At 41.8% G+C, this 22,939-nt stretch overlaps 1 protein-coding gene across 1 annotated transcript in view; it reads left to right on the plus strand.

Moving 5' to 3' along the window:
* pkd1a (polycystic kidney disease 1a) overlaps window positions 1-22,939 on the plus strand; it is a 74,404-nt gene that overhangs the window by 19,593 nt on the left and 31,872 nt on the right. Inside the window, exons 4-14 of the mRNA XM_053476673.1 lie at window positions 3,265-3,428; window positions 4,477-4,757; window positions 4,864-5,251; window positions 5,391-5,568; window positions 15,154-15,368; window positions 18,010-18,131; window positions 18,279-18,426; window positions 20,105-20,400; window positions 20,518-21,282; window positions 21,674-21,805; window positions 22,496-22,671. Coding sequence (XP_053332648.1) covers window positions 3,265-3,428; window positions 4,477-4,757; window positions 4,864-5,251; window positions 5,391-5,568; window positions 15,154-15,368; window positions 18,010-18,131; window positions 18,279-18,426; window positions 20,105-20,400; window positions 20,518-21,282; window positions 21,674-21,805; window positions 22,496-22,671 — 2,865 coding nt within the window. The remainder of the gene's footprint in view (window positions 1-3,264; window positions 3,429-4,476; window positions 4,758-4,863; window positions 5,252-5,390; window positions 5,569-15,153; window positions 15,369-18,009; window positions 18,132-18,278; window positions 18,427-20,104; window positions 20,401-20,517; window positions 21,283-21,673; window positions 21,806-22,495; window positions 22,672-22,939) is intronic.

The following is a 22,939-nucleotide window of genomic DNA, read 5'->3' on the forward strand; positions in this document are numbered from 1 at the left end:
CTGTCTGGTACACCAAAATCACCCCAGAACTTTTCCATATGCTGCTCAAAAAAGCTAGACAAGAGAACCATTATTCACACACACACACACACACACACACACACACACAGAAGTAAGACAGAGAAAGCGACTGAGACAGAAAGACAAATAGAGAGGCAGACACAGTAACAGAAGAAGAGCGATACAGACAGACAGAAGGTGGTGAGATGGATGGTTCGCTAACTGCGCTCGCTTTCTCGCTCTCTTTCTCTCTCTCTCTCTCTCTCTCTCACGCGCTCTCGCTGTTTTCCAGAGATATGAGGAACAACCAGCTCACCACTATTGAGGGAATAATATATGATAATTTATTTAATTTAACTACAGTGTGAATATACCCACACACACACACACACACACACACACATACACACACACACACACACACACCTACTCTCTCTCCGCTCGCTGTAAGAGGTTACTGATGACTCCAGTCTTGCTTTATAGACACGGGAAAATGAACCTGACCTTTTCCACTCTGTCAGATCGAGAATCTGGTTGTTTTGTTCGCGGATCATCAGGGTCAGTCTTTAAACCGGCAAACTCATCCTTTTCTGTTTTGTTACACGGCAACATTTAATTAATCATACTGGGTTTAACACGCTGGTGTTTTTGCCCTGCAGTTATAGTAATATCTATAACCATTCGTAACTACAGTAGCAATTTTAAAGACAGTATAAAACATCAACATATTTTGTTTGTTCTTGTTTCTTTAGTGAAAACCACTTTCAAAGACGTTGTAGCTGGGTAGGTATTCGGTAACTTATTCAATCAGATAAGATTACACTGTATGGCACTTCTGACATACCTACACACCTACACTATGTGTATAAAAGTATTTAGCCAGACCTGCGATGACATTGTACCCAAATACTGTACATATACAGTAAGTCCCCTACATACGAGCATTCAAGTTACAAACATTCGTGTAGCATGCATCCCAGGACGTCCAGAATCAAGCCTAAAATCTGGTACTGTTTAAAAGCGGCAAGCAATGACGAAAGGTAAAAAGATGTCAGACGTTGATTACTTTTTTAAAATAAATTGTTCACCCATCGTTCAATGGTCGGCATGTTAGTTTTATATTGTGTCTAGCCAAATGTGTCAGTATCCTACTACCTGACAATGTTTGTTCGACTTACGAACAAAATGGACTTACGAACAAAATGGAAGAACATTTTGTTGGAAGCAGAACGTACAAGTGCGACAGTCAGGTTGACAGTTACTGATGCGTGATGCTAGTGGTCAGCATCGTGGCCGCGCATCTCCAGGGTCGAGGGTTCAATTCCCACCTCGGGTGTGTGTGCATGGAGTTTGCATGTTCTCCCCGTGCTTGGTGGGGATAGAGTAGGATAAAGGGTGTTTCCAAATTGCCTGGAGCCTGTGTGTGTGTGATTGTGCCCAGCGATGGATTGGCACCCATGGAATAGGCAAATCATTTTTGTATAAAAACTTCTTATTCCCCTTATACATACACTATGTTTGCATGCTAAACAGATCCGAACTAATCCGATCAAGGCCAAATCCGACTCCAGTCGAACCAAGCGTAGTGTTAGGACATTTGCTATGCGCCTGCCTTTAGAAAGTTAATTCATCTAAAAGAAACTTTTCTCGAACTCGTCATTCAAATTTTTCTGTAGCATCCAGACCACCACCGCCGTTAAGCACAAGCACTCTCCGCTAAGCCTGAAAAAAAATGGGTGGAAAATATGGACTGCTCAAGAAATTTATTTAATGAATTGAAGTACAGCACGATGTACAATACAAGCGATATGTTTAAAAAATGTATGATAATATATAACAGAGAAGATGGCCTATTTCTCTGTAAAGTGCTGCATAATTTATGGAAGGTTATGAATCAACTTTAAACGTACATTTTTGCATTAATATTTATTAGCTAGAGCACTTACATTTATCTTATCCACACAACTGAGCAGCTGAAGGTTACGGCCCAGTTCTATTTTCTGTATACAGCCAAGGTAAAGCATCTGTTTAATAATCCATTAAACAGATAAATAGACGCCATGTACAGATTTTAACATGATATAATGACGGGCCGGACCACAGCAGTGTTTTGTATCATTTTTTTTTTTATGCATTATTGGAGGCCGTAAGCCTCGACATGCTTTTGGCTGTTCGACTAGGTTTGTGCTACAGGGCAAAACCAGTATGCATTTTACTAACCCAGAGTCTCACAGTTCTCTGAGTTTTTCCTCCGATTTAGTAAAAAAAATGCTCGAGAGAACTTGCAGTGGTGTGTTCTTCTGGCTGTCGTTTCTGCACCGTTACTTTTTTCCACAGCCGCATGTCTCAGTAATGACACACTCGTCTATTTAATTGCACTATTATGAAAGTCATAATGGGTATGTTGACCAATGGGATTATAAACGTCAAATACCGAAGACAGAGAAGCTCTACTATGGAGCCTGTGTCCCGGGGAGACGGGATTAAGCTTTAATTGTTTTTGGGCAGAAGTCAGAGAAATCCAATAATATTCTTGTTTTATTTATCCAAAAAGAAAATAGTCTTAGGCGGCTCGGTGGAGTAGTCGCAGCACTGTGGTGTCGCACCTCCAGGGTTGACGGTTCGATTCTCGCCTGCGTATGTGGAGATTGCTCAACATGTTCTTCCCGTGCTTGGTGGGTGTCCTTCAGGCACTCTGGCTTTTCCAAATTGCCCATAGCGTGTGAGTTTGTTCCCTGTGATGGACAGGCAGCCACCCATCGTGTACCCCACCTTGTGCCTTGAGGCCCCTGGGGTTACAGGGTAAGCAGTATAGACAGTGAGTGGGCGAGTAAACTAGTCCCCACATCCTCCAGGCGGTGTTCCTCAGGCCCAGTGTTCCTGGGATGAGATTGGATGGGATGTGGATCTCATAATACTCATCCTCTAGTAATCATCTCTAGTTAAATCTGCACCATGATTGCAAAATGTTGAGAAGAAGTGAAGTTATGAAGAGGTATGTGCCAGATTACAAACTGGACGTTTTGACAGCGTATTGCACATGCATCAAACTGTGGGCGTGTCTTAAATCGGCAGCTGAACAGAATTTAATGAACCCTTTGCAGCACTTGAATATCTGCCGCTACAGCACTAAAGGCCACAGCTACAGGACTATAGAACTGAAATCAGGATGATGCAGAGATCCAGATTAATCATATGGATTATATGATGAAGAAAACAAATCATAATAAACCGTCTCTCCTGTCCTGTGTTTCCGTGTCCCAGGGACGTGAGCGGCAACCCGTTCGTGTGTGCCTGTAAACTGGTCCATCTGGTCAGCAGGCTGCAGACGAAGGGCGTCACGCTGAGGAGAGCCAATCACATGCTCTGTGACCGCCCACCCAAACTCAAAGACCAACCGCTGCTCAACGTCAGCTCCGAGGACTGTGGTGAGTGACAGGCCCGTCGGCCAATCAGAGCACTGCACGACACCACCGCCGCCGCTTTGCACATTGTCCAATAAGATTATACATAGTTATATACTGTACATACGCGGGTAAAACACAGTGGTGACCTCTGACTGGTTTCTTTTCCTGATCACTTTTACATCATCTTCAGGACTTTCTAAACCAAACCATCAGTGTTACAATTAAACCTAGACTTCATAGTTTAACTTCTGCAATTATGGTTCAACCGAAAAAAAGAAAAGTAATACGCAGCGAAGTGAATCACGCAAAAACTACAAGATAAACACGGCTATAGCGTTTGAATTGCGGCGGTTGCTAGCAGAAAACAGTCCTGGTTTGTAGTTACGGAAAAAGAAATGTGTTTAGTCAGGCAACAACACAAACACGCTTTTCCTTCTTCCCGTTTATCAGCAAGTGAGATTTAGCCGCCGTTGGTACCCAGGGAATTTCATTAATGAGCCCCAGCAGCGCTCTGGTAGACGAACTGAGCTAAAGTCTCAGTTAAACTCTCTGGTTGCTGAACGTTTTTTTTTTTTTTTCTAATTGTGTTTTCCTGAGACAGCTTTGTGTTTCTGATGGTCTGTCGACTCCAGAGCCCTGCAAAACCACGCAAAAAAACACGCTCTCGCTCGCTTCTCGTACATCGCACGATAATTGGATGGAATGTCAACACATCGTTTAGTCCCGACGCCTGGCGATGCCGCGGGCAAAGTAATTTTAGTAAATAAAGCGGTGGAAAGCTTCCACTTTTCAGGAGGATATTACAGCTCATCTCATCAATAAGAAATGGATCTAAGTTATATCACGCTGCGTCCTTTTCTGCTTTAATGGGACCTTTTATTATATTTAACAATCAGTAATCGATTCATCAATAATTCTTGTAATTGAAATGACAGATTTTTTGTATTAGTAGACATGCAAGCTACAGAGAAACATTATGCAAAACAAGCATTACCAGTTAGTCATTTTTTTGGTTTTTGCCGGTTTATTGATTAATGATTAACATGCCTGATTTTGTGCGTGCACACAGAGCTGTACTACGCAGGCTGCCTGCAGGACGAGGCTCGACCCGGCGGCTCCGAGTTGGTCATTTTCACCTCTTCGGTGATGGGGAATTTCTCGAGGGAGGAATGTAACTCCAGATGTTTCTTTGATAAGCAGCTGTACGGAGGGCTGGGCTCACGCAGAGAGTGTTTGTGCAGCACTAACTCTGAGCCCAACTACATCAGCGAGGCCCGGTGCTCCGCAGCATGCTCCAACTCCACTGTCATGAGAGACTGCGGCCTCACCGTCGCCCAGGATGTCTTCCAGGTGTGTGTATGTGTCTGAGTGTGTGTGTGAGAGATTAAGTGTTAAGCGAGCACCTGCACCATTTAAGTCATATTGAAAGCAACTTGCTACGTGTCTGTATTTACAGGTGGACTTCTCTGTGCACGTCTCAGCCAAGCGCTCCAGCGTCCACTCTGAGGCCGCGTTGTCTGTCTCGTCCTCTGTCCTCCCTGTGTCTCTGAGCTGGGACTTCGGGGATGCATCTTCGCTCCTGAACACCAACGTTACCATGGCGCAGCACAAATATGGCCTGCCGGGTCACTACAGGGTAAATGTAGTCGCCATGACGACACACCGAGACAAGAGTGGTGTGGCAGAGGTACATGTGGAACTGCCTCCAAGGCTGGAGCTCCACTGCCCCTCAATGCTGCTGGCCAATCAGAGCCTGGAGGAGGCGGTGACTCTGGTGAACTGGGGTGGAGTGGGCGTGGCCGTGAACTGGAGAATCAAGAAAGAGGGCATGGAAGTGGCACGAGGTATGAGACGCACAATAATTGACGTTTATTTATTTTGTCTGGATCTGTGGAAAAGGAAGCATGGGACAAGAAGAATAAAATAAAAGTAAACAAACAGATTGATCGAATTGATCTTTACCTGCTTTGTGTGTGTGTGTAGCGGAGCCGGTGTGTGGGTCAGACGGCGTGCACCATGAGAACTCCTCCCAGTGTTTCGAGCTGGTGCCAGGCGAGTTTAGCTGGTCCGAGGGTCGACGTCAGTGCGTGGCTCGTGGTGGTGAGCTGGCCATTGCTCGATGTGACGCCGTACGCAGCCTCATCGCTCAGCGCATCACACAGTGAGTCCACATGAACACACACATACACTGTATGGCTCCATCATCTCATATATTATGAACTAACATTGTGTCAGAGTGCTCTGCTCAAAAGTCCTGGTCAGTCTGTGGCACAGCTGAGGTGTAATTGAAGACCAGGTTGCTTTGGTATCAGCCCTCACCTCATCTGTAATGTTGGTTCTCTTGACAATAGCCAGTTCAGGTCGGGTCAGTTGGCTGACTAATAGAGCCCAGTAATATCATGGTCAGTAAACTAGTCAGCAGTTGTTTATGCACTTTAGGCAGGTGTTAAGTCCTGCTGGAAAAGAAAATCGGCATCTTCGTAAAGCTTGTAAGAAGACAGAAGCAACCCCCCGGGTGACGCTGTAGCCTTTCACAGCTGGGGACCTGGAGAGAGCTGATTGAATTCGGACTTATAAAGTAACATAGTACACCAACACCGGCAGATGCTTCCCCGCCCCTTCCATCCCCTCATGTGAAACACCAACTTTCACACTGGACTGAAAGCACCTCCGATCTGTGCCTCTCCACTCTTCCTAAGGACTCTAAGACCTGTCAAGTCAGCAGTTTTCCCCTAAACTGAACTGAATAAAGCCATACTGTACATGGTATTTTGCTGTATGAATAGTAGTTTAGTAAAACACAAAATATTTGAGATACTGGATATTTTACTTGCATGAGCTGCAAGCTGTAAAACGCAAAAGGTTTGAAATTAAACGTTTTACTTTACATATAATCAATCTAGAATCTATGAGTTACACTTTCTACATCAAAAATTGAAATAATTGATGTAAAATTGTTTGACATGACAATGTGTGTGTGTGTGTGTGTGTGTGTGTGTGTGTGTGTGTGTGTGTGTGTTATAAATGTGTGTGAGTGTGGTTGCAAGAAGTCTGGGACTCTGGGACAATAACTTACCCTAAATGCTGCCAGTGACGGGATGGATGGATGGATAGACGTATGAATGGATGGATGGATGAATACAGTAGATGTATGGTTGGATAGATAGATGGATGTATGGATGAACAGATGAATAGATAGATGTATGGATGTGTGGAGGGATGGATGGATGAATGGATTGAAGGATGGATGGATGGATGAATGGATGGAGAGATGTATGTATGAATAAATGGATAGATGGATCAATGCATAGATGGATGGACAGATGTATGGATGGATGGATAAATAGATGGATGTATGGATGGATGCATGTATGAATGGATGAATAGATATATGAATGGATGGATGGATGGACAGATGTATGTATGGATGGGTGAATAGATGTATGAATGGATGGATGCATGGGTGGATAGTTGTATGTATGTACTATATGAATGTACAGTATGTATGTATGAATAGATGGATGGATAGATGTATGTATGGATGGATGCATGTATGAATGAATGGATGGATATATGAATAGATGGATGGATGCATGTATGTATGTATGAATGGATGAATGGGATGGATGGATGGATGGGTGAATAGATGTATGTATGTACTGTATGGATGAATGGGATGGGTGAATAGATGTATGGATGGATGGATGTGTGGATGGATGTACAGTATGTATGTATGAATAGATAGATGGATGGTTGTATTGTATAGCTAGATATTGAGATGTATATATGGATGTACTGCTGTCCATCTTCTTTGGTATAGCATGTAATCGTTTAATATGACAAGAGGAGAAGTTTATAAATATCTGAGTAGAAGTGATGATGTAAACTATCTCGGTCAGTGATGATTAGTTGGATTAGACCTGTCTAGCCTGAGACTGAGAGTGTGTAGTTTGAGTAAATATGGCTAATAAATCACATCGTGTTTAGAGCTGCGATAAAAATGAATGGAAAAACAGCTGTACAATGAGATCAGAAGTGTGTGTGCATGTGTGTGCATGTGTGTGCGTGTGTGTGTGTGTGTGTGTGTGTGTTTACTAGCCTGTAGGAGTGTAGGAATACTCTGCTGTATTTTCCTCGGAAACGTTTCTCTGTGTGTTGTGCTCGTCCCCTTTGCCTTGTTTTCCTGTCCCCCATTTGTTCCATCTGTTTGTTTCACTTTGGAGGAAGAGAAACAGAACTACGTTATGATGCCAGGAGGAGGGGAAGGGGTGGCTGTTTTTTTTTTGAGGGCGATTATGAGAACTGAAAGAGGGAGTGAGGAGCCGTGTAAGAGCGAGCGTGCGCTATAATTACAGGGCAGATGACTGACCTACATCAGAGCTGTAATTATAAAGCAGTGCTGCACACTTAAAGGCTGAACGTGCGTTACGCTGTTTTAACCACACGTACGGATGAGGGGTTAGCGCTGGCCCGACGTCCTACAGCTCTGTAAGAAGTGTGTTTATAAAAAGCGTTTGTGTTTAAAATGAGTAATGCTTTCGGCTTCTCCTCGCCGCTCCTCCTGAGACGCTGCGAGACGACTGCGGGTTGAAGGCAAATCTGCGCTTTTATTAACCAGAGCAGATGAAGAGAAAAAACTCCAGAGGAGCAGGAATCCAACAGCAGTGCATCCCTGAAGTCTGAGGCAGAGACGGCTGTGGGGAGAAGACAAACAGTGGGAATGAGGGACAGGTGAAAGTCATCAGGATGGAGGGAACCTGAGCGGCGGGAGGAGAGCGTGGGTTGGGCCTGACACCAGGGGAATTCTGGGAGTCGGATTTCACCAGTGGAAATATTTTGGACTGTGGAGCCTTTATTCATAACACATTCTTATTGCGGACATATAACAAACTCTTTCTTTAGATGGATGGATGGATAGTCATGGAGCTGGTCTCACTGAACGTTAGACATTATCACCTCTGGGATACGAAGGCCCTGAAGGGACACGGGTGGGACAACACAAATACATTGGACAAAAAACACTCTGACCCAGACATACGCTCCCCCGGGCTTCTCTCCCGTGTCTCTTTAGCGGCTCTGCGTCTTTTAATAAACACTTTCCGGCATGTCTTCAGATTAAAGTCACTGAAGCAGACTGAACTGCAGGTTGTGATTATTCCTGTCCAAACCTGATTAGAGTGTTTTTGGAAAATCCCATTTGAATAAAACACCTGCAGTTTCTCTCCACCTGCTGTGCGAGTTAATTAAGCTGATTATTATATGTTTCGTTCCTAAACGTGAGAGACCTGATGTAATTATTATTAGTATTATTATTTTTGTTTATTTGGTAAAAAATGTGGGCTACACATCACGATCACCCCCAGACCGACCCCAACCCAACACCCCCCCCTTCAAACCCCATCCCCCCTCCACCCGCTGTGAGACGTGCAATTACTTTTCTAAGGATTCGGACCATGATTTTACTAAATGAATAATGTTTTTTTGATTTAGGACGGGAGACGGAGACGGAATCGTCCTTACGCAGCCTCTCAAACCTTATATGGAAACGTTCGGTCGGGTCTCCCAAGTGCAATGGAATGAAAATACCAACTCCTCCCCTCTACAAAAAAAAAATAATTATGAATAAATAAATAAATTATTTACTATAATTAGTATAAAATACTATAATTATTATAGTTTCATTTTGTACCCATGTCCTCTGTGTCGTTTTTGATCCGATTAAAAAAAAAAAGACACGGCATATCAAAGGCTCGATAAACTCTACTACATGGTCAGACTTATGCTGGCCAATAAAACGTCACCGGTTCACTCCATAGACTATAATGGGGTTCGGGGACACACTGAAAATTAAAACACTTTTGGAACACTTCGGAGAGACTACCATGCTTCGCTTAATTTTTAAAAATACACACATGAAACTGGAAATCCCATGAACTCAAAGCCTCGCCCCTTATGCAGTCCAGGAAGTTAACCCACACGGAAAAAACCTATATAAAACATATATGTTTTAATATAGGTTTGATATAGGTTTTTAATATATGTGACATATATAAAATTGCCCGTTTTCCTATATTATATGTACATATATGCGTACATATATGCGTGCATATATGTACCTATAGACATATATGTGACATATATAAAATTGGCCGTTTTCCTATATTATATGTGCATATATGCACCTATATTTTTACCTAGATATTAGTAAAATTATTAAAATCCATAGCTGTTAGACAACATAAATAAAAGCCCAAAATGTAGAAATTTAATTTTTTATTTTTTTTAAGAACAATCAAATAGTAAAAGAACAAAAATAAGACAAAAAAACTCAACAGGAAGAAAACATATATCTATATTTTGAGGACCTTCTCAGCTTCGTGAGCTTTGAATTGATAGATGTGCCTGTCTGCCCTCGGGTGGCTGCCGGCCACTTCTTCAATGTAGCATCTAGAAAATACAAAAATAATAAGACAGTATAATAATAATAAATGATTATTTATTAAAACGTTTATAAACATCTGTAAACTCCATAAGGCATTAGCTTAGCCACCGGGAAATATCATGTTTGTGCTACATGCAGAAAGGCAGCATGTTAGCATGATTTACCTAAACCATGTAAATGGCATTGAAAGCCAATGTGTCACACAAGCTGACAAGAGCTAGCTGAAGTGAGGAAAATATTTACTAATATTAGTTTAATATTATCAGAATAAGAGTTATATAAGACTTAATAACTTACCCAGTGTGTCCTCCTGGATTCTCTCTTCAAAATGCTCCCATTCGTCGTCAGGGCCACACAGTCTTCTTCTGAGGTAAATGTAAACTCCTCCCACTTTCCAGAACATTCTGAAGAGTTTCCTTGTCCGGGGGCGTGGCCTAGTATGTAAATTAGCCGGACTGATTTCCGTGTGATTGGCGTGTGGGCGTGTCCTGCCTCGGGTCATTAGCAGATAATGCGACAGAAATTCTAAAATGTGTTTTTTATTTAGTTAGTTCTTAGTTATTGCCTTGATAATAGAAAATATGAGCGCATCATGTATGACAGTTGATAAAGTGAGATATGAGCTAAAATGATCGATCCTGCCATGAGCTATATAGGAGACATATCTTGTATGTACATATAGGGCTTATATGTGGATATAAAGAAGCAATACAGGAGACCTATATGGCCTGTATATGCACATATATGCACCTCAATTTTGCCTATATGCAGCATATATATTATCATTAATATGCATATATACTGCATATAGGCTTCATGTATGCGCATATATCCCCATATAGGTGAGGATAAATGCGCATATATACTGCATATAGGTGAAGATATATGCGCATATATCCTCATACAGGTCAGGATATATGTGCATATATACTGCATATAGGTGAAGATATATGCGCATATATCCTCATATAAGTGAGGATATATGTGCATATATACTGCATATAGGTGAAGATATATGTGCATATATCCTCATATAGGTGAGGATATATGTGCATATATACTGCATATAGGTTTCATATATGCGCATATATCCTCATATAGGTTCTTTCCATGTGGGAAGCTCCGTCACCTACGGTTCCCCCTTATATACGTCAAAGAACCACAGGCGTGCCATTGGCTTGTTACATTCTCTGTGTCTGTGATGTCTGTACCCCTGGACTTACACCCTCACACACTCACACACTCACAGACTTACGTATATTGTATCCATAAGGAATAGATTCAGCATTGTGCTGGGGGAAAGTGGTGCACCATTGCGCCCCCTAGTGCACAATTTCCCCAGGCATTGTATCTTATTATTATTATTATTATTTAAAACTGTCTCTCTTTCTCTCTCTTTTTCTGGCTCACACACACACACCTGAATGGTGATGCACATCTGGAGAAGCACACAGCTATGGAAATATGTTACCCTGCTGCTGGGAGGAGCCTGTGTGTTTATCTGTGGTTGTGTGTGTGTGTGTGTGTGAGAGAGAGAGAGAGAGAGAGAAAATGAGAGACAGAATGTGTGTATTTCCTGTCTCCCGTTCCACACCCATCATTAATCTGAGCATTCTACTCCTACTACTGCCCGGAGAGAGAGACAGACAGACAGACAGAAACAAAGTGAGACAGAAACAGAGAAAAAGACAGAAAGAGAGACACAGACAGAAACAGATGGAGAGAGAAATAGTATTCATATACTACACACACACACACACACACACACACACCCTCACATTACTCCTTCCCCACCCTCATTGTTATGTAAGAATGTGCACAAATGAGCACAAGCCTTCTTAATGTTCCTCTCTCTCTCTCTCTCTCTCTCTCTCTTTCACCTCTCTACCTCTTTTTCATGTCCAACTCTTAACTGGCACGAGTGTCATTACATAATGTAGTTGAGACATTCTAATCGTTGCCAGCGCTGAGTAAGTTTAATATAAAACACTTCTCATGTGCTTGTGTATTAAAAGGAGCCCTTTCTCCATCTGGCCTAGCTAACACCAGAGGCAGAAAAATAATACATTAAAATAGTGGCGACTATATTAAAGTCCCCTGAATGGTGACTTAGACGTGTAATACAAATCTAAAATAATGCATGAAACTAATGATAATAGTTTTAAAAAGTTTTGTAGAAGGTTCTTTCTGAAAGGTTAACTTTGTACGGGGTTTTTTTTACCAGGAAAAAAAGACTGGTGAGGACGTTCCCAAAAAATAAACATAACTAAAAATCGAAAATCTAAAATAAAATAAAGCATATTATAGCTATAATGTTCTACTCAACCTTTTGGTAGAGCATGTTTTGAGTCACAAGATCATAAAAGTTGTTGGATCTCTACCGCTTGGATGAGGTATGCTACGCTCAGAAAAAATCTAATACATAAATCTGTGTCTTTACATAAAAAAAGCAAACCTTTTTTAAAAGTTTCACAGCATATCATGAGAAATAAAGTGGATCTAATGCCCCAAAACAGGAGTGCTGTTACTTCACCCCCAAAAAAGTTATCTTGATACTGTACTTTTACCATGAAGCGTCATCTCAACCGTTTGGAGGAGGCCTATAATAAGGTCTGATTAAAAATACACATTGTTGTTATTATTGCCCCAACGTAGAAGAAAATAGAAAGAATTAAATGTCTATGTTTTTTGTTTCCTTAGTGAGGATGGTAAACCACCAGGACACACGTGGCATGCTGTTATAAGAAAATAATTAACTTCTGATATTGTTTATTGTTTTCTTTCAACAGCACAATATGAAATATTTTATTCCTAACTTATTACACGCTAACTTTTTTCAACCTGTTTAATACTCGCTATATGTTGTATCTGTGTAACCTGTGTACAGATGGGAGGATATCTGTTTCTGTTTTTCCCCTCACTCTTTTTTTTACTTGCTTTTATATTTGTTTTTCTTTATTGTAGCTTTAACAGATTGCAGCATACCGCTCTGGGGATGTTCACCTGTCCAAGTGTTTAAATCAAAGGCAAATGAAATGTCAAAATCCTCCATAAAGCTCCATCAAGGCTCGAGTTCCCTTTAGATTCCGTTGTGTTTCTCCACCTCAGGGCAGCTGGGCTTTTAAAGGGGTAAAATGTCCAAAACAGATTGTTCCTAACTGAGCGTCCATCGAGACAGAAGAAACCTGACCTTGTTTTAGAGTTGTCTGCTTTATTTCTGCATTGTTTTGAGGTTAAGCTGGAACTGATGGAGATCCTCCAACCTCTTTTCGGGCAAAGTAACTTAATGCACACTCATTAGTGATTAGTCATCAAGATCAATGCTGATAAGTGATTGATCATTTGGAACAGTTGGTCAATAGAAACAATGTTGATTAGTATTTTTTGGTGGGACAAAGATGACCGATGATTGGCCATTAGCAACAGTTGTAATTAGTAATCTGTCATGATTATGATTGATGATGGTGATTGGTGATTATAGTGACTGAGAACAGTGGTGATTGGTTATTAGGCACACTGGTTATTACTGATCAGTGATTGGTTGGTGGAAGCAATGTGATTAGTGATTGGTTTTTAGAACTAATGGTGATTAGGGACTGGTCATTTGGAGCAGTGGTGAATAGTGATTGGATATCTGAAAACAATAGTGATCAGTGATTGCGCATAAGGAACAGTGGTATTTAGTCATTGGTCAAAGCCAACAAAGGGGATTAGTGATGGGTCTCCGGGACCGATAGTGTTTAGTGATGGGTCGTAGCGAACAATGGAGTTTGAAGATGGGTCATTGGGAATTATGGTGATTAGTCATGGGTCATAGAGAACAATGGTGATTAGTGATGGACCATAGCGAACGATAGTGATTAGTGGGTCATTTGGGAACAATGGGATTGGTGATGGACCATAGCGAACGATAGTGATTAGTGTTGGGTCATTTGGAAACAATGGGATTGGTGATGGACCATAGCGAACGATAGTGATTAGTGATGGACCATAGCGAACAATGGTGTTTAAAGATGGGTCATTGGGAATTATGGTGATTAGTCATGGGTCATAGTGAACAATGGGATTGGTGATGGACCATAGCGAACGATAGTGATTAGTGTTGGGTCATTTGGGAACAATGGTCATTAGTGATGGACCATAGCGAACGATAGTGATTAGTGTTGGGTCATTTGGGAACAATGGTCATTAGTGATGGACCATAGCGAACGATAGTGATTAGTGTTGGGTCATTTGGAAACAATGGGATTGGTGATGGACCATAGCGAACAATAGTGATTAGTGATGGGTCATAGCGAACAATGGTGTTTAAAGATGGGTCATTGGGAATTATGGTGATTAGTCATGGGTCATAGTGAACAATGGTCATTAGTGATGGACCATAGCGAACGATAGTGATTAGTGTTGGGTCATTTGGGAACAATGGGATTGGTGATGGGTTGAGAACAGCAGTGATTAGTGATTGGTCAGTAGGAACAGTGATGATCAGTGATTTGTCTATAGGAACAACTTACTAACTGGTCATTAACCTGGTCATTTTATTAAAAACAACAATAAACATTAGCCATTAAACATAAACAACAACAGTAAATAGTGATGAGTCTTTGGGAACAAGGTCGATTAGTAATATTATGGTAGGTTATTGAGAACAACTGTGATTGGTAGGAACAGTGATAATCAACGATGATTGGTCATTAACCACAGGAGTAATTATTGATTTTTATTGCAAACATCAGTGATTAGTGATTGGACATAAGCAACAGGGTGATTAGTAATTGGTTATTTGCTGAATATAGCGGTGATAAGTCGCGTGAGCCTGCTCGCTCATCCCGTATGAGCAGCGGCAGTGATTTGAGCTAGGAGCCACGTTCAGTGCCGGACTATCACTACAGTCACAAGTCTTTCACTGAAGGGGTCTGAAAGTTAGCTTTTTTTTTCTTCTGTGTAAAAGTAACGTGCTGTTTATTTAGCATTTGTGCCAAGCTCAAGGTCACTTTACAAAATCAATCAATACAAAATATGGTGCAACAAACAGGGAGCAGAGGTCACCGGCACATTCCAGAGAACAGAACACAAGGACATAACAAAAGAAAACGGCCAAAACAAATGACAAACTGCGAGTCAGGCCGAGGTGAGAGAGCACAGCCCAGTTAATTTTACTGCTCGTCCAAAAACAAGGGAATGTGGAAGGGGGGAAAAATACACAAGTGGCGTCTTCGCAAAGAGGGGACGTGCAGAAGTCATTATTTTTAAGTAAACGTTCCAATACTGACTGCGTGTGTGTGTATGTGTGTGTGTGTACAGGGAGCGTGGTGTGTGGTTGGGCCTCAGTGACGTAGACTCTCCCGGTTCCCTGCACTGGGTGGACGGATCCTCTGCTCTGCCAGGCGAGGACGGAGTGAGAGATCGGGCCATGCTGGTGGACGGAAATGTGTGTGTGTCTCTGGGCAGCAGTGGACAAACCAGCTCACACCCCTGCAGCGCCAAACGTGCCTACGTGTGCCAGTTCAAACCCCAAGGTGAGCTTCATACACAACGTATATTCAGACATTCAGACAAAATCCATACAAAATCATATCAAATTGTGAGGAAGCCTGAGGGTTTCAACCTTAAACACGTCTCTAATGACTTTTTATTTCCTGCTCATTTCGAATTGCGGTGGAATAGTTAAGCGGATGAGCAGGAGCACACACAATGAACTGCTGTGGAGCTGATTGTGATGGATTTCACAATCACTCAGGATCTCACTCAGCACTAGATTCTCTGCACGAACTGCAGCAGGTCCGGTTTTGATCTCCCCCCATGTCGCTGCCGCTCACAGGCGCTTCGAGCTCTTATCTCTGAATTATTGAGAGGCTCTCTGTCTCGGACACTCGCGAGCGCCTTTCAGAAGCCTCCTGTATTCAGTATCGACTCGCCCACCTGTCAGAAATGTATTTAATAATACACAGAGGAGTACAAACAGCGTTTCTGAGAGAGATTACACACGTCCCAGATGATGCTCATTCATTCATCTCACCATCTCGCTCTCTTCATCTGTCCGAGTGAAGAATGAGCTGGGATTCAGGAAACGGATATAACGAATCACAATCATGCCCCAGCAAATGGGACGAGAGGAGAGGCGCTGTGCATGAAAAAGTCAGCACGCACACCACTCATACTGTGTGCACACACACACACACACACACACACTCTCACACAGACATAAGTTGGATAGTGGATGCAAGTTTAAATTTCAGCACTGAAAAGCAAGTCAGTAAGTTATTTGAGTAATTTAGTATGTCGGTCAGCCGCTAAGTCAGTAATTTAGTCAGTAGGTCATGACGTACTTCAGTAATTAGGTTAACGAGTCAGTAAGTCATAAGTCATCACACTTATTTACACTATAGTGTAAATAAGTGTAAATACTGACTTACTCACTAATTCTCTTACTCATGTACTGACTTTCTAACTTACTTACTAGCTAATGTACTGACTTACTGACTCGTTAACCTAATTACTGAAGTACTTCGTGACCTACTGACTAAATTACTGACTTAGCGGCTGACCGACATACTAAATTACTCAACTAACTTACTGACTTGCTTTTCAGTGCTAAAATTTAAACTTGCATCCACTATGTCTGTGTGCGAGTGTGTGTGTGTGCACACAGTATGAGTGGTGTGCGTGCTGACTTTTTCATGCACAGCGCCTCTCCTCTCGTCCCATTTGCTGGGGCATGATTGTGATTCGTTATATCCGTTTCCTGAATCCCGGCTCATTCTTCACTCGGACAGATGAAGAGAGCGAGATGGTGAGATGAATGAATGAGCATCATCTGGGACGTGTGTAATCTCTCTCAGAAACGCTGTTTGTGCTCCTCTGTGTATTATTAAATACATTTCTGACAGGTGGGCGAGTCGATACTAACTACAGGACGCTTCTGAAAGGCGCTCGCGAGTGTCCGTGAGAGGGTGAGTGAGTAAGTGCGTGAGTGAGTTAGTGTGTCAGTAAGTATGAGTGAGTGAGTGCGTGAGTGAGTGAGTGTGTCAGTAAGTATGAGTGAGTGCGTGAGTGAGTGCGTGAGTGAGTGAGTGAGTGAGTGCGTGAGTGAGTGCGTGAGTGCGTGAGTGAGTGAGTGAGTGAGTGAGTGAGTGCGTGAGTGAGTGAGTGAGTGAGTGAGTGCGTAAGTGAGTGAGTGAGTGCGTGAGTGAGTGAGTGAGTGACTGCGTGAGTGAGTGAGTGAGTGAGTGCGTGAGTGAGTGAGTGAGTGAGTGCGTGAGTGAGTGAGTGAGTGAGGGCCTTTTCGCAGTGCCCTAAACCAAGAAGGTCAGTAAATTAGTCAGTAAATTAGTTAGTCAGTAAATAATTCAGTAAATAAGTTAGTAAGTCAGTCAGTCAGTCAGTAAGTCACCAAATAATTCACTAGTTAGGCTAACGAGTCAGTCTGTAGGTCAGTAATTAAATAAGTTCCCAATATGTTAGTAAGTCAGTAAGTTAGGTCAGTAAATAAGTCAGTATTTGTTCATGTGGAAGTCATTGAGGAAAGTGAGTACTGTATGTCAGTCAGTAAGTGATGGAGTCAGTGTTTAAATCACTATTAGTAATTTAAGTCGATAAGTCGGGCAGAAAGTGAGTCAGAAAGTGATCAAGTCAGTCAGCATTTAAACCACAAAGTGATCAAGTCAGTGAAGATAAGTCAGTCAGTAATTGAGTAAATAAGTCAGTAAATAAGTCAGTGAGTAAGTTAAGAAGTTAACCTCGTGAGACCCGGAGACGTTACATTTTCTTCTCAAATATCATTTTTCTATAATATATAAACAGTCAGTTCTTTGGTCAGTGAGTGTGTCAGGAAGTTATTAAGTGAATAAACGAGTGAGTGAGTGAAGAGTGAGTGAGCGAGCAATGCCCTAAAACCTCTGCTGAGGTCAGATCACAAACGTTTGGATAAAAATCTTGCGAATGCATAAATGTTCACAAATGCTCAACAGAACCTTCAGATAACACACCGTTTACGGTAACAGGTACCCTACGGCAGTGTATTAAGTTAAGAGCCGTTGTATGCTGTTTGGGAGTGGACCGGTGAGATGTTCATTCTCCAGTCTGTGGAACGGGACGAGAGGGCAGAACATCCCGTTTTTATCAGGAACTCATCACATGGCTCTGTTCCTCCCCCTGCAGTGCGTGTGTCTGATGCAGGAGTGTATCGCGTGGGCATGCCTGTCTTCAACAGCCAGAGACATGTCATCAGTCCAGACGTCTCATCTTCAGCTAGAACAGAAACTCTGGCCAGCAGTGTGGAGGTAAACACACACACACACACACACACATTTACTCCTAGGTATGTATTTGCATAGCGCTTTTTTTTATTCCATCACATTTAAACTGCTGTGTGTGTGTGTGTGTGTGTGTGTGTGTGTGTGTGTGTGTGTGTGTGTGTGTGTTTTTAGCTGCTCCTGTTTCCATATCTAAGCTTTACTCATAGTGGCCGTCTCTCATCTCTGGAGCTGATCACACACACTCTGAGCGCACATACACACGTACGCTTCCAGGTGTACCGACCACACTGCCAGAGTGGATTTCATTTGTTGCTGCCAGGTAAACACACACACACACACACACACACACACTCTTTCTCTTCCCTTTCTATCACTCTCCTTATCCTGTCTCTGTGTTTTACCTTTTACCCAGAGGTCTTTGCTGCTCCCTGTCTTTCAGTCCTGCCAGACAGGCGAGTGTGAAAGTGGGGACGGAGAGTACGTGCACACTCCATTTTTTTATTTTTTATTATTGATTCTGGATAAAGAATGGCAAAAAGAACTGGACAAAAAGGAAAATCTTGTTTTGAAGCAAGAGAGAGAAGATGTGACTGAATTACAAAGTAGAAATGAAAGAAAGTGGTTTCTAAGAACAAGCGAGGCTTGATTTGAAAAAAAAAAATAAAAATCATACTGAGACATCTGTCTCACTTTTCTTCTCTCCGTTTCTCTCATCTCTCGGTTTTCCTCTCCTTATTTGGACTCCCAACGTTCCTAATGCCTTTCTGTTCGTCGGCACACTTCACTAAAATATCTCCGTGTCATTTTTTTTTCTCCCCTCCATACATTATGGGGTGTTTATTACAGTTATTACGAGACAGCACGCTGTTCTAGAAAGCAATCGTCTCGCTCGTTCAATGCCGACACGCCAATAAACTGACAGCCGAGACAGTGTGCTAAACCTCCTTTTACATTTTAACGTTGTTCACGGCAGGGCGTTTTAGGGTGGAAAGCAAAAGTCTATGATCAAAAAAGTTAAACTGGAAAAAAAGAAGTACTTTTTTTTCTGTAACAGAACCTTCTCAATTTGTCTCAGGCAGCAGTTTGCAAAAAATTTAAGAATGGCACTTCCTTTTTTATCTGATTAAAGTTAAATTTAACGTCGTGCGACATCCAGGGGAAAATTGTTCTCTCACTTACATTTAAAGTTAATTAGAAAAGAAATACAAAAAAGAACACAAAGTTCTCTGTCCTTAGACGTAAAAGTCTGACTGTTTTAAAGCACTGCGACTGGAGACTCCTTTCCAAGTGGAAACAATTTTTTATGATTTTCCTTGGGAAATAACAGTTAGCCGTGATTATTATTGTTATTATTATTATTATTATTATTATTATTATTATTATTACTACCATTAGATCATGTGACAGATCAGGGAGCTGTTGCTATGGATACCCGTATTTATTACAACCAGTGCATTAATATAAACCAGCGATTGGCAGCTATAGGCTCTAAACTCTCAGAGCTGCAGTTATGGAAAACTAATCAACACTCTCTGACCAGAGTCTACAGTAGGTATGAATTTAGACCTCACATTCCTCCACATGTTTAATGGTACAAGTGTTTTTTACCCTTCAGTCACGTTTGTTTCAAACCTGACATCTCTCAGAGCTTAACGCCAAAGCTTTTAGATAACTCTGTGGTCTGGGTCAGCAATTAAAAGCGAAGGAAAGACGTATAAGCTTTTAACAAGTCAGAATCATGTAATTGCCAGAAGTACAAAGAAATATCAAAACATGAAATGATAGCTCTTTGGAAAAGGTTTTCGATCACACTTGTTTGCACAACTTACTTTTATTTCTAGATGTAACTGTTTCTTCAAGAGCTAACTTAAGCACCCATGAGTGTATCTAGACCATGAGTGACGTGTATGTACTGTAAGAAAGGATTACAACAGGCTAAAATAGATAAATAATGAATAAACAACAACTTCTTGTTTCTACCATTTTTTTTTTTCTAGGATGCGGTGATCTCTGTGGCCCCATTGCTATGTGTCGGTCCCTCGACAGCTGGCCAAATGACACCTATTCCACCACTACTTCCTCTCCTCCTTCCCAAACTCCACCATGCCCCGTGTGGCACCAGTGGTGTCCATTTGTGGGTTCTTGCCTGCCCCTGAATCGCCCGTGCCAACCAGGGTCATGCCCAAATTGCTCTGGGGTGGAGCCCCTGCCTCCTGGCACCGTACGGCCGCATTACAGCCTAGTGGGAGAGGTCACGTTTATCCTGCCGCCTGAGTTCTCCTCACACATATTGGTGAGATAACTGTCTTCAAAAAGTCAAAAATTTTATTTAGGATTTGAGAATTTTCAACATTTTTTAAAAAGCCACTACTTAGGTTCTCACATTTAAGCATGTTTTTTTTCCCCTTAGGTCCAGGAGGAAATTGAAGACCTCTTAGTTGTCCCAGGTGATTTTATTGCCCTTCAACATGATGCTGGTTCCTCGAGGCTACTCGAGTGCTCTCCGGATCCCTCGTCACCATGGAGACAGAGCATTCTGGTCCAGAATAGATCTGATTGGCTGGACTCTAACGAAACTCTGGAGTTGATTGGAGATGGAAAGTGGGTGGATGAGCTTGTATGTGCGATTAGGGTGCTATACGTTGGGCAGAGCGATACCAAACTGCGAGGTCCCTTTCTCAAAGCTGGCCTACCCCAGACAGGTGACTACAGCCTAGAAGTGACATCTGATGACCCTGATTTCCATGTTGCCGCCTCTTGTGCAATCCATGTCATTCCCTCACTGAACGTCACCTTGGTCTATCCAACCAACCATAACGGCACGATCTACTTCCTTCCTAACCATACTTGGGTTCTGGTCAAGGTTCGTTCTGAGCACAGTGTTGTGATTGGGTGGCAAGGAAACAACAAAACAGTCCCATTCCAAAGTTTTTGCCCAAAGGAACTAGAGTCCACAGTGATCGAATGCAAGACTGTCATGTCAAACAATGATACCCTCTATGCCTGGCTGGACCTTGAACTAGGCTCCACACCAGGGCATACTAAGGTGGTCCTACATGCCCAAAGTGAAGTAACTGAGGCAGATCTGGAGATTGAGGCGAGAGTGGAGGAGCCACTGCGAGGTCTACATATTTATCCCCATCCTGCCCACAGGGTCCTAATGGAGACTGTAGTAGTAAGCACACTTTAAATCTCATCCGAGTATTTTAAATCAATGACAAGATAGTATAATTATGATGGTTTTACATTTGCGAATTCTGTGTTGTCACGTTTGTCTAATTTTAAAGCTCTCCACGGTCAATTACTACCTACAGTATCTACTCAATGTTTATGCTTATAATTGGTTTCAAGGTTGTCTTCATCTTTAAATCAGATGGTTATGGCCCTTTAATTTTTCATTCTCCTGCTGCCATAATGACTTTCTCCTTTTGACATTTCTGTATTGTTGATAAGGTTCACATCTCTGATCATCTGTTTCCACTTTGTGTTGCCTCTTTTTGTAATGTCTTGGAACATCTAAAAGGGCTGTCTTTGTCCTTGTCTTATAATAATTTTTTCACTTTCAGAGTTACGCAGCATCTGTAGAAGGAGGAACCGACCCCTCGTTCAGATGGACAGTGGATGATAAACCATATTTCACCTATTACAACACCGTTCTTAACATTATCTACCAGAACGCTGCTGTCTATAAACTCACGGTGAGAACATGGCTGAATAAGAACTTTAATGAAATTTTAAAGAACAGTTCAAGCAGGTACATTGAACACGAAAATTTCAGTCGCTTTAAGATGTGAGCTAAAAGATTTTCGACATACAGTCCCCTACATATGAACATTCAACTTACGAACTTATGAAGATACGAACATTTATCTGTGCATGTTTAGTCGTGGAAGTTAGCTTACATGTCCGTGCATGGAGCATGCATCCCAGGATGCCTGGAAGCTAGCTTAAAAGCAGCGGCGACGAAGCTGGTACTGTTAAGAAGCGCCAAAAAATAATGAGGGACGCAAAAGTGAAAAAATAATTAAAAGAATGAAGCGAGGTAAAAAGAAGGCAGATGTTGCTTGTTCTTTTAACATGAATCTTTTATCCACTGGTAGATTCTAAAGAACAAGGACGAGATCATAAAAAGTGTTAGTTTTATACTGTGTATAGCCATTATCCTAGTACCTAGACAATGTTTGGTGGACTTATGCACAAATTGGACTTAAGAAGAGCTCTCAGAACGGAACTCGTTCATATGTTCGGGATTTACTGTATTTAAAGTGTTTTACATTTCTGTTTTCTATTCTTCCTTATTTTACAGTGGTGTAATTTTTACTGATCTGAAATTTCAGAAAGACCTCCTTTTTCTGTAAAGTTGAGCTAAGGTTTGTTTGGTTTCTTAGGTAACGGCTACAAACCACGTGAGCAACGTAACAGAGGATTTCAATGTGACTGTGGACAAAATGAACCCCATGAGCGAGATCACCGTTCGAGGCGTCTCTGATATCGTGACTCAGGGTGAACAGCTGTCTCTGTGTGCCTCAGTAGAGGTCGACATTTCAGTGGACGCCACTTTCCAGTTAGTTTTGTAACAATACATTTTAATTAATAGTTCACCAGTTATACTCATCATCTTTCATTGTTCTCTACATCTGCACCTGTTTCTTACTGATTCATTTTATATGTTACATGGGGTCATTATTTAGCTTAACAAAAAAAAATAATTCTGAAACTTCTTGGGTATAGGGACTGGACTGAAACAAACATGCCAAATATGAGATCCAAAAAAGTCTTTCGAGAAGCCTGCAGAAATATTCCCCAAGACTAAATGAAAATACAAGAAAGTC

This window comes from Clarias gariepinus, chromosome 18 (genome assembly GCF_024256425.1).
Source record: "Clarias gariepinus isolate MV-2021 ecotype Netherlands chromosome 18, CGAR_prim_01v2, whole genome shotgun sequence".
Taxonomy (NCBI): Eukaryota; Metazoa; Chordata; class Actinopteri; order Siluriformes; family Clariidae; genus Clarias; species Clarias gariepinus.